The following is a 15,625-nucleotide window of genomic DNA, read 5'->3' as shown; positions in this document are numbered from 1 at the left end:
GGCCATACTAGACAGCTTGCACAGATGAGCACTCTCATCTGCAGATGCAAAGCACCCTCTCCCCACGCACCTAAAAAAGGGTTACAATAGCTGCAATTGTACACTAAAGGAGAGAGGGGAAGGAAGGAAGGAAGGAAGGAAGGAAGGAAGGAAGGAAGGGAGGGAGGGAGGGAGGGAGGGAGGGAGGGAGGACCTCTTGGTCTCTTCATGGAGAGAACCAGTCATTCCACCTCCGGGCAAAGAAGCCTTTGAGAACCGCCTGTGAAGCCCAGCTGGAGTAGGGTGTCGGTCCCAGGCTCATCACCCAGAGCAACACCCGTCCCCTGGGAGGGTGCTGCTAGCAGGCACAAGGGTGCTTTCAAGACAGAGACCATCCAGCAACTTCAGGATTTTGAAATGTGCAAGTCTATGGCAGCCCAGGAGGAGCTGCAGTTGGAGATGCCAAAGGCATGCCGTCCCTCTCTGCTTCTCTCCCATCCTCCCCTGCATCCTCCAGGTTGATTCAGGCACTTGTGGGGGGTGGGGGATTGTGGACTGTCAGCCCACCGGGGGGGGGGGCTGGAGAGCTTGCACTGCTACTCCGTGCAAACCTAACTTTGTAAGCCAGGAAGATAGAGGCCTGGAGTTGCTTCACCCCTCTCTGTGGCAGTCATGTTTGCTGGAAGGATCTAAAGCACGAAAGTGAGCCATCTGTCTTCAAACATGAACCCTTTCATCCTGTATGTGTTGACCTGACCTCGAAACCGAGAGCTCCCCTCTCCACCAGGCAAATGCCAATGTTTGCAAACTGTTCCTGCCCAGTTTAGTTAAGAATCTGCAAAATATTTTCTACGCAGAGAGATTGCAGCATCTCGGACCTGATGAATGACATTTCCCCACATGCAGCGAAGTACCATGTCCAGGAACGCTGCCATGTATCACTTTGTACAAACAAGCGATGGTTCCTGTGGACAACATCCCGTGCTGGGAGCCATAAAACACATTCACTCACAATCTGCTTAGAAGTCTGGATTTACATTTTTTTTAAAAAAGAAGTTCAGTTAAGAGAGAGGAAAACTTTACTTTCACTGTTCTAAGAATGCTGGAACATCAACTCATATAAACATGCCATTTTCAGTCCCGGCACCTTTAGAGAAAACAACAGCCTCCCCACCACACACACAAATACCCCAAATGTCCTGCATGTTTTCCATTAATTGCCCAGAATGAATGAAAAGGAAAGGCTACCAGTTTTATAGCTATTTTTTCTCCTGACTGTTGGCTCAGTTAGTTCTCTCATTTGCAATAAAGCAGCACTAGATGGGATCTCCCTGGTATGGAAATGGCTCATTAGGTTGCAACAAATGGCAGTTTAGTTTTGGCGTGGAAGAAGAGAGTGGAGCTTCCTGGGGGCTGCTGCAGGCCAGAATTTATCATGCATTCATTTATCCCTCCCTATCTCCAAGGAGATTGGGGAAGTGCAGATGGCACCCCCTGTTTATTCCCACAACAGCCTTGTGAGGTAGGTTAGGCTGAGCAATAGCAACATGGGAAAGCCACTTCTCTGCTGTCTAAACTAAACCATCACTTGTTTGGAACTCCTCCCGGGAACTCTGCTCTCTTTGAGACACCACACAAACTTGTGGGTCCTAGAGAGGAGGAGATCGCAGCCACTTTGATCCTCCCCAGTCATTTTGGTTGATGCCCCATCTACACTAAGCCATGGTTTGGCTCACCATGTTGTCCAAACCCTGATTTGTGGTTAAGGTCTCTCGTCGCTAGCCAGGAGCTGCAGCCAGGGTTTGTTCCGCCCCTTTGCTGCAGCCCCACTGGCTCAAGTCTGCCACTCTCCACACACTGGAGGCGAAGGTCTGAAGCAGGGAGCAGGGTGTATAACCCTGTGCAATCAGGGTTTTAAATCATGCCGTTTGTTGCCTGAGGGAGAGAAGCAAACATTTCCCCCCGGTCCTGCTAGGGTACACCATGCCCAAGGCCAGTCAAGTTATTTTGGCACCTGAGGCAGAAAATCCCACAATCCTAGCAATAAAATTATTATATTTTTATATTTTAAAGCTTTTTTTAAAAGATGTTTTCAAAGATGTTTTGTTTTAATGTGTTTTTAAAGATGTTTTGGTTTTAATATATTTTAAAGTCTGTTTTTAAGATGTTTTAGAGTGTTTTTAGTGTTTTGTTTGCCACTCTGAGATCCTTCTTGGAGGAAATTTATAAACAAACAAACTATTATTATTATTATTATTATTATTAACTATTTGCTACCAGCTGCATCACTGCACAATGATAGGGCTGGCCCTGAAATGCAGCAAGCACAATGAAATGGTAGGCAGCAGAGGCCAAACCTATCCATTTCCATTTCTCATTTTCCACTCTTAAGTTCTCCACTTTTCTACATCAGTGTGTGTGTGTGTGTGTGTGTTTTAAAAAAAGTCCTCATGAAAATTCAGCCACATTTTCACATGCATTTGTCCAAATATACCAGTTATTTATACAATTATCTCTATGCACTTTTGCCTCTTAATATAGACATTTTTTCCAAACCAATTTCCCCTAATACAAAGCATTTTATGTTATTTTCACTGATACGTGCATGTATATAGACCCTAGAGAGCCAGTGTGGTGTAGTGGTTAAGGTGTTGGACTATGACCAGGGTTTGAAACCCCACACAGCCATGAAGCTCACTGGGTGACCTTGGGCCAGTCACTGCCTCCCAGCCTCAGAGTAAGGCAATGGTGAACCCCCTCTGAATACCGCTTACCATGAACACCCTATTTGTAGGGTCGCCATAAGTTGGGATCAACTTGAAGGCAGTCCATTTCATTTTTTTTTTTCATATACACCCTAGTATGTGCATTTTTGTACATATTCCATGGTGGGAGAACTTCATTGCAAAATTCAGAGAAGTGTTAGTTTCAAAGGATGGCTGGTTTTGGTTCACATATTGTTCTGGAAAGGGGAAATTAATTAAGTTCACCTTTCAATGCAAAGTGAACCACATTTCTCCCCCATCCGTAAAGGCAGGAGGCTCCCAGGATTTGTGCCAGGTCTGATCAATCCAAAGGCGTTCATATACTGCTTTCTAAATGCAACAGTCACAGTAAGCTGGCAAGCCTGTTTAAGTGAGCTGAAGTGGTCCAAAGCAGTTCTTCCAAAAAACGCTGTTTCCACACTTTCCAGTGGTGGCTCCCTCAGCTGTGGAAGGGCCATGGCTCACTAGTAGAGGACCTGATTTCCATGCAGAAGGTCTCAGGTTCAAACCCTGGCACCTCCAGGTATTGTCGGTGTGGACAATACTGAGCTAGATAATCGTCTGTTGTTGTTATATGCCTTCAAGTTGATTACGACTTATGGCGACCCTATGAATCTTTTTTGGATATATTCATAGGGTTTTCATGGCAAGAGGTTTCAGAGGTGGTTCACCATTGCCTTCCTCTAAGCCTACGGCATCCGGTATTCCCAGGGGTCTCCCATCCAAGTACCAACCAGGCCTGACCCTGCTTAGCTTCTGAGATCAGATGAGTTTGGGCGTGTTCAGCCATAGAGATGGACGTCTGAGGCAGTATATATTCCTATAAATTACTCCCAAAGAGGCTCAGTGCCTACATGACATGTTTTTGGCAGCTTTTAATCTAAGGCTGTGGAAAGTTAATAAATTCATCTTTAAATGCAAATTAAGGCTTATATTGATTATTATTTTTATTCCCTCTGACAGCATTTGAGCATTTTCTTTTCAACATGACACATTTTTTTAAAAAAGGGATCCAAGAGGGATCCCTTTTTCCAGATCCTGGAAACTGCTGCCAGTTAGCTTAGCATCTATTCTGGAAAAAAACTGATTGAAATGTAGAATTACCAAGCATATTGAAGCATACTGAAGCAGAAACAGCCCGGCTTCTGCAAGGAAAAGTCCTGTCTCACTAACCCTTTTAGAGTTCTTTTGGAGTGTCAATGAGCATATAGACAGAGGTAATCCAGTTGACATAGTGTAACAGCCTTTTGACAAAGTACTTCAACAAAGAGTAAGTTTAGCAGTTATGACATAAGAGAAGGACCTCTTGTGGATCACGAACCAGTTGAGAAACAGGAAACAGAGAGTAGGAAGAAACAGCCAGTGCCATTCAATGTAAGCAAGTGTAAAGTGATGCACACTGGAGGAGGGCGTGATCTCAATTTCACATATACTTTCATGAGGTCTGAACTTATGGTGACTGACCAGCGATGAGGCCTTGGAGTCTATTAAAAACAGCCTCCCCTTCTCTCTCCCTCTCTCTATTTCCCAAAAATGCATTTCTGGGCTGGGATCCTCTCCCATCACCTTACATGTCTACACGGGCAAAGAAAACTCATAGACGAATGGACAGCTTTAGATGAGAACTGGTCTCTTCAGGGCCAGCACCAGACTGCAGGGGCCATCGACAGTGGCAGTGCTGGCACTACCGCCGCCACCGGGGGCTTAAATAGTTGACACCTCTGCTGCCATCTTGGATGATGGTAAGCATGTGCATGCAGCGCAGCAACACAATGCAGGAAATGGTGTGGCCAGTCTGTGCCGGGGCGGGGGTTGTCTGGAAGGGTGGCTCCCGCTTCTCAATCCATGCCAGCATTGCATTTTGGGGTGCACACTCTGCAACCTGATGCTAGTGTAGATTCCACAGCTACACTCACCCAGTCCCAGAAGCAGGGCCCCCTCTCAGCAGCAGGGGTCTTTGGCCAGTGCCCAACCTGGCCACCCGCTGGCCCTGAGCCTGGGTCTGTCCGTCTGCCTTTCTTGGCAAAATGTCCTCAAGGCTGATATTTTTGGGGAAGCAGTCACCACAACACTCTAAAGAATACCAGTGTCAAATATGATGCTGGGATATGCCTTATAACATTTTCACTTGCACCTAAAATTCCAAGGGAGGCCAGCCCACCTTACCTGAAAAGCTGTCTTTATCCATGGCAATCAGATCCCTCGCTTGATAGATGTAGCATCGCAGATGATACCTGTTTCCATCTTCAGGGAGGAAAAGGGAAATGAAAAGCACAACAAAGTGTCCGAGTTAATGCCAGGGTTTCAAAACCAAACTAGCAAGGAGAGGTTTTAGGATAATGTTATACTATCTGCCATACTATACAATGCAAAATAATGGACTTATTACAATGTCCACTGACTTAATACATAGAGGAGGAGAGGGCATCTGTTAATGGCAGTCTCCACCAACCTGGAGGCCTCCAGATGTTTTGGTGGACTACAACTCCCATCAGCCCCAGCATCATATGACTGAAGGGATTGTGGTCCAAAACTGATTGATTGATTGATTGATTAGATTTATATCCCGCCATTCCTCCCAGTAGGAGCCCAGGGCATATGGAGGGTGGACCAAGTTGGCGAAGGCCGATCACCACAAAAGCTCAATACAGCCTCCATATTTGGAGGTATACTGCTCCTGTACATCAGGTGCCATCACCTTCATGCCCCACGTGTGAGCCTCCTAAGAAATGTGGCTGATCCCTGCTGGAATGGAATGCAGGGCCAGAATGGCCCTTGGTGTGATCCAGCAGCACTCCTCTTACAGGTATCTGCAAAGGTCTCCTCTTCCATTACATTGCTAAATGCAGATAATGCATCTGGATTGCAGACACTCCAGATATATTTTGTGTAGAATTTGGATGGGGAGCCTGACTGGGGAAACTCCAATGCAAGCCCCCTTTACAACAGTTTTCGAACCAGCACCAGACATTGCGCTCCTTAGAACCAAACATGATATAATGGCTGCAGTCTTCTTTGTTTAAACCCAGGTCTGCCCCAATCACATATAAAGTGGAGGTGGAGATTCCAGAGCAAAAGAGATTGAGAGGGGGCATTAAACCTCCCCTCCCTCTCCCCCCCCCCCCATGGCTTGCCTCCGCAAGCACTTTTCTCTTCAACAGAAAGAAAAGCTTGACTGCAGGGGGAGACACTGTGGGGAATGTACAGGGAGGATTCAGCTTCCCTCCCTTATGGGGCATTATTGATCTAAAATTGAACCCCTAGTTTTTGTAGGATTACAGCAGATGTGGGTTCAAGCAAATGGGCATGCATTCATCCCATGCAGTTTGGCCCAGTGCCGGTGCAGACATGAGCAACAATATAAAGTCATCTCAATCATGTCCTCTTTGATCTGCAGAGCCTTCTTTAAGTTTGTAGGCAAGCTTTTTTATTTTATTTATTGATTTATAAAAATATTTGTATGCCGCTATGTCATTAAAAAGATCAATGTGGTTTACAACTAGTTTTAAAAACAACCATCGAATAAAACCATGAAAAATACAACAAAAACAAAGGCCAACTGCTGCAATTAAAAGCATCTTCTTAATTGCCTGCATAAGCCTGACAGAATAGAAAGGTTTTCAGCAGGTGTTTAACACTTAAAACAGAAGGCGCCTGCTGAATCTCTGTTGGCAGAGCATTCCAGAGAACTGGGACGAAGACACAGAAGGCTCGGTTTCCTGTCGATGTTAAATCAGCCTCACCAGCTCGCCTATGAAGGTTTACATATCCAATTTTTTTAAGAGATGGTTTGCTGATATCATGAATAATTTACTTACATGATTGATTGAAGAATTCTCAACAAATGTAATCTGGACCAAGAGAGATTTTGTCTCTCTTTCAACAAGTGTAAATGTGATGCCTTTCCAGGTTCAGTCAAACTGTTCTTGGGCTGAGGAGCAAAATTAGATTCTTTTTCCAACAGCAGCAGGTCACTTACAGTCAAATATGCAGGAAATGGTTGGTCGATTCACACCAAAGTTGAGTGTCGACACTGATTTGCCATCATCGTTCTTGTCCTCTGTCACTCCACCCTAAAGAAGAAACCAGCTGCATTATGGACTGCAGCAGTTTTGAGATTTGGTGGGGGAGAGGAGACCCTACAAGTAATATTTCTGCATGAGTAAAAACTCTAGAAAATAGTAGAAAGTATTAGAAGCTCAGCAGTTTGATGCCTTCACAGTCAAGGAACATAAATACTGAAATACAGTACATAACATTTCATCACACCATCCCCACATTTAATTTCTTTAGCTGTTGCATTTTTATCCTGCATTTCCTCCAAGAAGGGGCATAAACAGTTGTTAACCCCCATTTATTTATCCTCTGTTTGCGAAAGGTTTTTTCCCTTTCCCCATGGCAAGAAAGTTCTAGATCTGAATGATCATGAAACACGCTGATGAGGAAAGAAAACTTAGTGCCTTTATTGAAGCAAAGCCGTTGGTTTTTTGACAAGCAGGGTCTAATCACGTACAGCAGACAATGATGTGCACAGCTTTGATGTTACATTCTACATTCTTCCCTGCTGGAAGCCCCAGTCAACAGACAGGCAGAGAGATCCCATTTATGGCCCTGTTTGGATTTACACTGCCCCGCTCATCAGAGCTTGGAAAAGTTACTTTTTTGAACTACAACTCCCATCAGCCCAATCCAGTGGCCATGCTGGCTGGGGCTGATGGGAGTTGTAGTTCAAAAAAGTAACTTTTCCAAGCTCTGCCCGCTCTTCCCTGCAGCCCAGTGTCGAGGCTTATGTGCCCAGATCAAAGGTCCTTTATTTATACCCTCTGGGAGGGGGCACAGGTGGCACCTATTCCTGTGAGATTTTTATCTTTCCCAGGGGCAAGTGTCTTTAGATCTCACACTTTTGACTTTTGTTTATCTTACAGTGGCCTTGAAGTTGTGCTTGCAAGAGCTGAGGATGCAACTGTGGAGCTTTCCCCCTCCCTGATGAGTTCATTGTTTTGACTAAATAAATTGCCTTTCCCAGTCTCTCTTGTTCAGCATAGGCTGAACAATAAGCTTATTTCCTAGCTTTTTATCCTAAACAACATCAGAAGCCTGCGATTTGAGCTTACTGCTCCAAACAGACCTTTTCGGACTACAGTTCTATGCAAGCAGCTTGCAAAAGCAATAAGCACCCCATAAATCAGGGGTATGAGACAAGAATTATGGGACAGGGGGCATGGGGCATGCCACACTAAGCACCTTGGTTGTACATCTAGATGTCTTCCAAAGTTTATTTGCCCCTACGTCCTCTCAACAACCCTGTGAGGTAGGTTGGGCTGCGAGAGTGGCTAGTCCAAGGCCATGGCTGAGAGGGGATTTGAACCTGGGTTTTCCCCAGTCCAAGTCTGACACCCTAACCACTACACCACCCGGGGTCTCTTCCTGCCACACTCTATTAAGTCCAAGAAACAGAAACCCAGACAGAGCTATGCAGACAGAAGCAGACTGGGCTTTCAGGGGCAAAAGTGCACATTGCCCAGTGGCCAGGAAGCCCCCATCCTGTGGCCAGTTTCAAGAAGGTGTGGTTCTGAGCAGTGGGGAAATGCTGCTCAGGTCTTTCTTGGATGACCATTTCTCCATCCCAGCAGTTTAACAAAAATCTAGCCGTAGAGCAGGAGAGAAGCTGGTGAGGGGCAATCTGGAGTAGGGAAAGGGTTAAAAAAATCCTCCCCAATTGAAAATAAACCTGTCAGTATCATAATGCCATTGTATAAATCTGTGGTGCAGCCGCATTTGGGATACTGTGTGCAGTTCTGGTCACCTTGAAAAGGATATTGTAGATCTGGAACAGGTTCAGAAAAGGGCAACAAGGATGATCAAGGGGATGGAGCGACTCCCCTGCGAGGAAAGGTTGCAGCATTTGGGGCTTTTTAGCTTAGAGAAACGGCAACTATGTGGGGAGATGATAGAGGTAAATAAGATTATACAAGGAGTGGAGAAAGTGGATAGAGAAAAGTTCCTCTCTCTCATAATGTAAGAACTGAGGGCCATTCAATGAAGCTGAAAGTTGGAAGATTCAGGACAGACAAAAAGAGGTCCTTGTTCACACAGTCCACAGTTAGAAGATGGAATTAGCTCCCACAAGAGGCAGCGATGGCCACCAACTTGGATGTCTTTAAAAGAGGATTAGACAAGTTCATGTAGGATAAGACTATCAATGGCTACCAGCCACAACGGCTGTGTGAGGGTATTAGGGGCAGCATGCTTCTGAATAACCAGTTGCTGGAAACTGCAGGAGGTGAGAGGGCTCTTGCGCTCAGGTCCTGCTTGTGGGCTTCCCATAATGGGCATCTGGCTGGCCACTGTGAGAACAGGAGGCTGGACTAGATGGGTCCCTTTGGGCTACAGGGTTCTTCTTATGCATTTAAAGGCAAACCCACTGAAGTCCCAAACCAAAATGCAGCCATCCTTCGAAATTCACACAGCTCTGAATTTTGCAATGCACTTCTCCCACTAAATAATGCATGCAAAAATACATATATGAAGGTAGTGTGCATAAAAATGCATATATTGGTGGAAAATGCAGTATATTAGGGGAAATCACTTGATAAAAAATTGTACATTAGGTAAAACAGCTTACAAAAATGTATTAGGGGGAATTCACAATAAAATGCTGATGAATGTTTAATGAGGACTTTTAAAAAACAATAATAAGAATAATGGCAGTCTGACATGGAAAGGTAGAGGGCTGAACCTAAGACTGAGAAAATGCCAAACTGCAAAAAAAATGAAATGAACAGGTTTGCCCATCCCTATTTACGGTCATCACACAGAGGAGGGCAACATAACAAGAGCCTGGCTGATGGATCAGGCCAAAGGGGGCCCATCTAGATGCCCATGGGGAAACCCACAAGCAGGACCTGTGTGCAAAGAGCACTCTCCCCTCCTGCGGTCTCCAGCAACTGGTATTCAGAAGCATTCCTGCCTCCACCTCTCCCTGAGGGCTGGACCAGTTCCAATGGGCTTAAGCCACAAGAGAGTTGATTTCAGCTGAGATGCATTTTGATGTTAAGAGCAGTTTGCCAATGAAACCAATGACCTAGAGGACTGGTGGACTCTCCCACTCCCTGGAGATCTTCAGACAGAGGCTGGACCGCTCTTTATTAGGGATGATTGAGGTCTGAATTCCCTGTGTTGAGCAGGAGGTTCAACACGGCTGGGCCCCTCCAACCCTACAACTCTGTGATTAGCAAATGACATGTAGTTGCCCCTTCACGGCATTCAGTGGAGCAGAGCGCAACCTTCAACTGAGCCGAGTGAGGCCAAGACCAATTTATCACTTCAGATACTCAGACACGGGCTTATGGGCTGGTGGAGGGAGGGCACAGACTAGAACTCTCCCTTGCCCCACAACCCCACTCATAAAACTAACAGGCCTTTAGCTAGCTCTGTTGCAAAGGGAGCTCAAAGCGCTAGCTGTTGAACATATTTCACTGAGAACCCCAGCAAGTAAAAGTAATGGAGTAGAACTCGTGTTAACGGTGTGCCTGATGCCTTGAAACTGAACTTAAAAGGAAACCCACTGGAGCGACCTGTGTCTCCCCTCCCATTCCCAAGAGGCTCCACGCAAGGTCCTTTTATCGCCTCCTAATTGTGGCAATCAGGTTAACGATTTGGCTGCAGGAAACAAGACTCAATGTGATGATTACACTTCCTGCCCCAGGCACCTGGCTGGCCACTGTGAGAACAGGATGCTAGACTAGATGGGCCACTGGCCTGATCCAGCAGGCTCTTCTGAAGTTCTGATGTTCTTAATGCAGCCCCAATCTTTAAATATTTCCAATTATTGGATGTTCAGCAGGGGCCTGGAAAACTGCATCTATTATGGAATTACCAGACACTTGGGGACTGCCTAGGCCCAGAGAACATGTCAGGAACTCAGGTGGTCCAGCTATTTCTACAAAAACTCCACATCAGGAATAGCCATTACCTTCACAATTCCGTGGAGGAAGCACAGGCTTTGCAGTTCCATCAATTTCTGATAACTGGGGCATGCCGAGATTTTTTTAAAGCTGTCTTCAGTTTCCTTTCCCCGGACCCCCAATCCGTCTCCTCCCTGGTGCTTTCCCCCCAACCCTTTGCACTGGCTGCATTTTCCTGAAGGAAGACCCACGATCGGTCCCTCAGGATCGCGTCAAGAGCTGGCTGAACAGCTCCACAGTTATTTTTTATAGCCTTTCCTGCAGCCATCTGGAAGTGCCTGCTGTTGGCGCCATGCTTGGGAGCTTTTCTGGGGGACCTTGCTTTTCAGACGCTCAAGTGGTGCCGCTGTGCGGCCAAACAGCCCTGCATCTTCTGGCCTCCAAACCTCTCTCGACCTTCCACCTTCTGCTCTCTGTGGCTTTTCTTTACAGTTCACGTGTGGAAACAGTGGAAACAGCTGTCACATGAGATCTGCTCTAGTCTTTCGTTGTCCAAGATGCTTCTCTCACCTGGTAGTTCATCCTCTAGTCCCTTCCTTTGGCCAGAAATTGGTGGTGAAGCACCGGACAATTGCAACCCACCCCCGGGGACATTATGCAGGGTCTGGAGCACGCCTGCAGGCCTCAGTGCTGACAGAATCAAGCAGCACAGGCAGCAGTTGTGCATCACCTCCATTCAGTGCTTTCCAACTGGAAGAGTCAGAGGCATTTCAGCTGGGAGTCATCCATCCATGCATGAATCAACTTTCAGTCTTACTAATAGGCCACGGAGGTAGGAGAAACCTCACCACTTTTTTCAGTGTTCCTGGATGCACTTAGGCTCCAGTTGGCCTACCTGGCTCCCCCAGGATGAAAGTAAATCCAAAAATAACAGCAGGCTGGATATTGCAAAGTTTTCATTCATTCAGGCCTTATTCCTAAACTGTCATGCTGTGAACTGGGTTGCATTCAACTAAGTCCTACTCAGAGTAGAGCCACTGAAATTAATAAACCTAAATTAGTCATGTCTATTAACTTCAGTGGGTCTAGCAGTGAATACCACCCATCAACTCCAGCTTACAAATGATGCCTCGATGAATCCTTCCAAAGCCCATCATTCTTGAGCCTACATCTGAATGGCTCCTTTTTCCTGGCTTCTCTCTTGGAATTCTTCGAATGTTTGGTGCTCACAGAACTGTGCGCAAAATCTGACATCGGGCACAGAATTTGATTTGGACAAGGCATCAGCAGCTACTGCAGAGATACTCATAACTACCAAGATGAGGCTTTGGGCCTCCTGACTTTGACACCCACATCTTCTTGTCTCTGCTACTTCTTACTTGTTACAGACAAAAAATACAGTAGAAAATATATCTATATATACTATTTCTACCGGCCCTTCCTCCTGTAGAAATCCAGAGTGGCAATAATTCCATTTTGGGAGTGTGTGTGTGTGTGTGTGTGTGCTTGTTTCTTTGTTTTTGCTAAACGCATGCTGGAAGTGAGAGAACTGACACATCTAAATATTTGGATGAGTGGACACATATCAGGATAAAACTGAAGGCTCAGTCCTAAATTGGGAACCTGCCAAGAGTTACCATTTCCTTCAATGTAAATGTACTGCCTTCAAGTCGATTCCGACTTATGGCGACCCTATGAAGAGGGTTTTCATGAGGCTGAGAGGCAGTGACTGGCCCAAGGTCACCCAGTGAGCTTCACGGCTATGTGGGGATTCGAACCCTGGCCTCCCAGGTCGTAGTCCAACACCTTAACCACTACGCCACACTGGCTCTCTACCATTTCCCTAGAAACCCAGAATAGCACACAGTAGCACTCAGTGATTTTAAGGAATTGGGACGTTAGGTTTTGTGTTTTTTTTTCAGGATGGGAAATAAGATGCAAACTCAAACTAAAGCCCAAAGGTCAAGATGCACTTTCAGCTGGAAGCCCAGATGCACTGGAAAAGGCAGGAGTCTCCCCAAACCATAAAATCTGGAAGAACCATTTAGAAAAGTATTCAGCAAAGAGCTATGGAATCACAGGGATGGAGCCCACTAATCCCAAAATATGAAGGGGCTGGAGATGATCCAGGATGACCTACGGCATCTGAGAATTCAGAACTGGGCCCCAGCCCTTCAAGTGACAGCCTTGTGCCACAAGGTCTGGCCACAGAGCCAGGGTGGGGGTGTAAGTCACCTGCTGAGCTGTGTGGATTGCACATGCAATTAAAGTGCAACTCCGCAACACCATGCTCAGAAAAGGAAGCAGACACACTCAGCCGAGAAGGAAGAGTTGGGCATGGCTAACCACTGTGCCTTTCATATTTCCAAGCTGAGACTTTGGCTAAAGATACACAACAGGAGGGAGGGAGAATAGCTCAGTGGCACATAGCACACCCTTTGCAGGCAGGAGAGCGAAGGGTCCATTCCCAGGAGCTACTCCAGTTAAAGGGTCAGGCAGCAAGTGATGGGAAACAGTGTCTGCCCAAGAGGCCCACAAGAGCCGCAGGTTGTCAACACATACGTAGGCTGTACTGGGCCAGGTGGACAATTCGCCTGCCCAAGGGGGTGTAAGGCTGCTTCCATGTTCCTCCATAGCACTGGAGGTGGCTCAAAGGAAGCACTGATGCCCACGGTGCATGCACTCATGCCATCATCATCAGAGCTTTCTGAAATCCTTCCCACCCACGCCCAAACTTGTGTCACTTAAAGGGTCAAAACGAAGGCGCTTGCCCTCATCACGCAGAATGACTCTGCTCAACCCTCAGAACAGTTGCTGCCTCTCTGTCTCCAGTCCTTCACACAAAGCAAACTTCTAATTGAACCCACATCTGCGCAACAACCCTGTGTTGCTTCCCAGCAGATGGAATTCCGCTGTTACAGGTGATCTGTCATGGCTAATAGTGGTCAGTGGCTCCTTCTCCTCCTCCATAAATTTGCCCAATTCCCTTTTAGCACCACGCTGCACCCGTGGTGATCATCACATCTTGTGGCACAGAATTCCACATCATCATCATCATCATCATCATCATCATCACTACTGTTATAATTAACCACCATTCACCAGAAGGTCCCAGGGTGGGTCACAACAATATAAAATACAATATTAAAAACAGTTTAAAATAAATTATGTGCTGAGTGAAGGAGGACTTGTCTTTTCTCCTCAATCTCTGGCTCAGCAGTTTCATTCATTGGCTCCATTATGTGCCAGATTCCGGGGCCTACATCTGGGGCCCCATAGCCCAGGGGGCTCCCAAATGACCCCGGAGATAGCAGCCCTGACACATGATGGGGACAGAAGAGCTTCAAGAAACAGGCACACCATCACCATCTGGCACAGGCATATACTGAGGCTGACACTCATCTCACTGCAAAAACCCAAACCCTAATAATAATGAAAAATGAATAGCCGGCTGCGTGACACAGTGAAGCAGCTGCAAAAGCTCCAGGCTTGTCCACCATCTTAATTTTCCCAGAGTGCTTTTGGAGAAATTCAGACAGTGGGTGTAGCCTCAAGTGGTGCTTCGCTGGCTGCACAGTGAGCCCTAGCAACTCAATGCATGCAGGAAGGGGAGGGGTTAAAGGGATCCCTGGGGCAGGACAAGGAGACCTGGAAGTGGCAAAGTACCCAGGGCAGAGGGGTGGAGGAAGAGAGAAAGTGGGGCAGCACAGTGGCCAGAGAGGTGTGGGGGGAGCAGGAAGGAAAGTAAGTCCGGGGGGTGTGATTCTAGTACTGAAAATGTCCCCCCCTCTCTCCCTCCACTTTTCCTCACCACGCATTGCTTTACAAATCAGGGGTAGGAAACCTCAGGCTCTCCAGGCCCCTACATGTCAAAACCTGTAGCCTACCATACAAAGATAAGAGGCATATCTGTTGCCCACGACCATTGCCCACCACCAGCAAGTGGCCCCTGGGAGGTTTCCCACATGGGAATGCGGCTCTCAGGCTGGAAAAAGGTTCCCCGCCCCTGTTATAAACCATTGCACCCCTCGCTTTGTCGTCATTTTTTTTTCTAAACCAAAAACTCCTTTATCAGGAAGGTTCTCCAGCCTCCTCATCACATTCCTTGCTCTCTCCCTGCAGCCTTTGTACATCTGGTGAGGATGCAGCTTCGTATCTCCCACACCCTCCACTTTCCCCCTCTCAGGGTCATCTGCCTTCATTATGCCAGCAACTCTTGGGACAGTGGTGACTTTCCAGAGTGCCTTGGTAGGAAACCAGGGCACATATTGCCCATAACATATATCAGCTCAGATGCGTCTGAGTATTTGCAGAGTGTCTTTCCACCACTGCCCCTACATAGCTGCAAGAGTACCTCAAGGCATGTGCAGAGTGTTTCCACCATCATCACATCTAAGTAACTGCAGAGAGCACACAGATACACATTGGCATTCAGTCAAGGCCTTTGTTCCAGGATCCCAAGACTGGTGTTTGGGAAAGGAGGGGTGGCATCCCCTCTGAAGGCCCCACACTACCAGGGAAAGGCTGAAGTCTTCCACACACACACCAGCTGCCACCACAGTAGCAGTCCTGGCTACAGCCCCATCCTGTTTACAGCCTAATGAACATGAAACCAGAGCTGGACTGCAGCTCTTAAAAGTCCTCCGTAAAATGTTCCGGCTCAAACTGGCAGTTAAAAGCCAGCCGAATGAGACGACACTAAACGCCCCACCATTTCCTAACCTTTCCATAGTTCACCTCCTGCTGGGAGCTCAGAGACAGGAGCGTCGCCACCCCCCATGCACACAGGCACGCACAGAGACACACATTGCCATGGCCATTAGTTGGTGCAAGAAAGGCTCCCACGCAATGCAGCCGCAGACGGCGGACTGCTCAACGCTCCAGAGTCATGGAGGCCCTGGGGCCACTGCAACCTCAGGGCCCAACTCATGGTGGGGATTCCTGCCAGTTTCCTAAATGCATGGCAGAGCCCAT

General features: G+C 47.0%; 1 protein-coding gene across 8 annotated transcripts in view; it reads right to left on the bottom strand.

Moving 5' to 3' along the window:
• The window catches only part of DYSF (dysferlin), a 218,817-nt gene that overhangs the window by 92,719 nt on the left and 110,473 nt on the right, over nucleotides 1-15,625 (bottom strand). For all 8 annotated transcript variants that reach the window (XM_061583673.1, XM_061583677.1, XM_061583675.1 and 5 more), the window contains 2 exons: nucleotides 6,724-6,817; nucleotides 4,911-4,988 (listed from right to left, as the gene is read on the bottom strand). In XM_061583673.1, the coding sequence (XP_061439657.1) occupies nucleotides 4,911-4,988; nucleotides 6,724-6,817 (172 nt within the window). The remainder of the gene's footprint in view (nucleotides 1-4,910; nucleotides 4,989-6,723; nucleotides 6,818-15,625) is intronic.

This window comes from Rhineura floridana, chromosome 9 (assembly GCF_030035675.1).
Source record: "Rhineura floridana isolate rRhiFlo1 chromosome 9, rRhiFlo1.hap2, whole genome shotgun sequence".
Taxonomy (NCBI): Eukaryota; Metazoa; Chordata; class Lepidosauria; order Squamata; family Rhineuridae; genus Rhineura; species Rhineura floridana.
The sequence above is the reverse complement of the archived record's forward strand: the minus strand, read 5'-3'. Positions and strand labels throughout refer to the sequence as shown.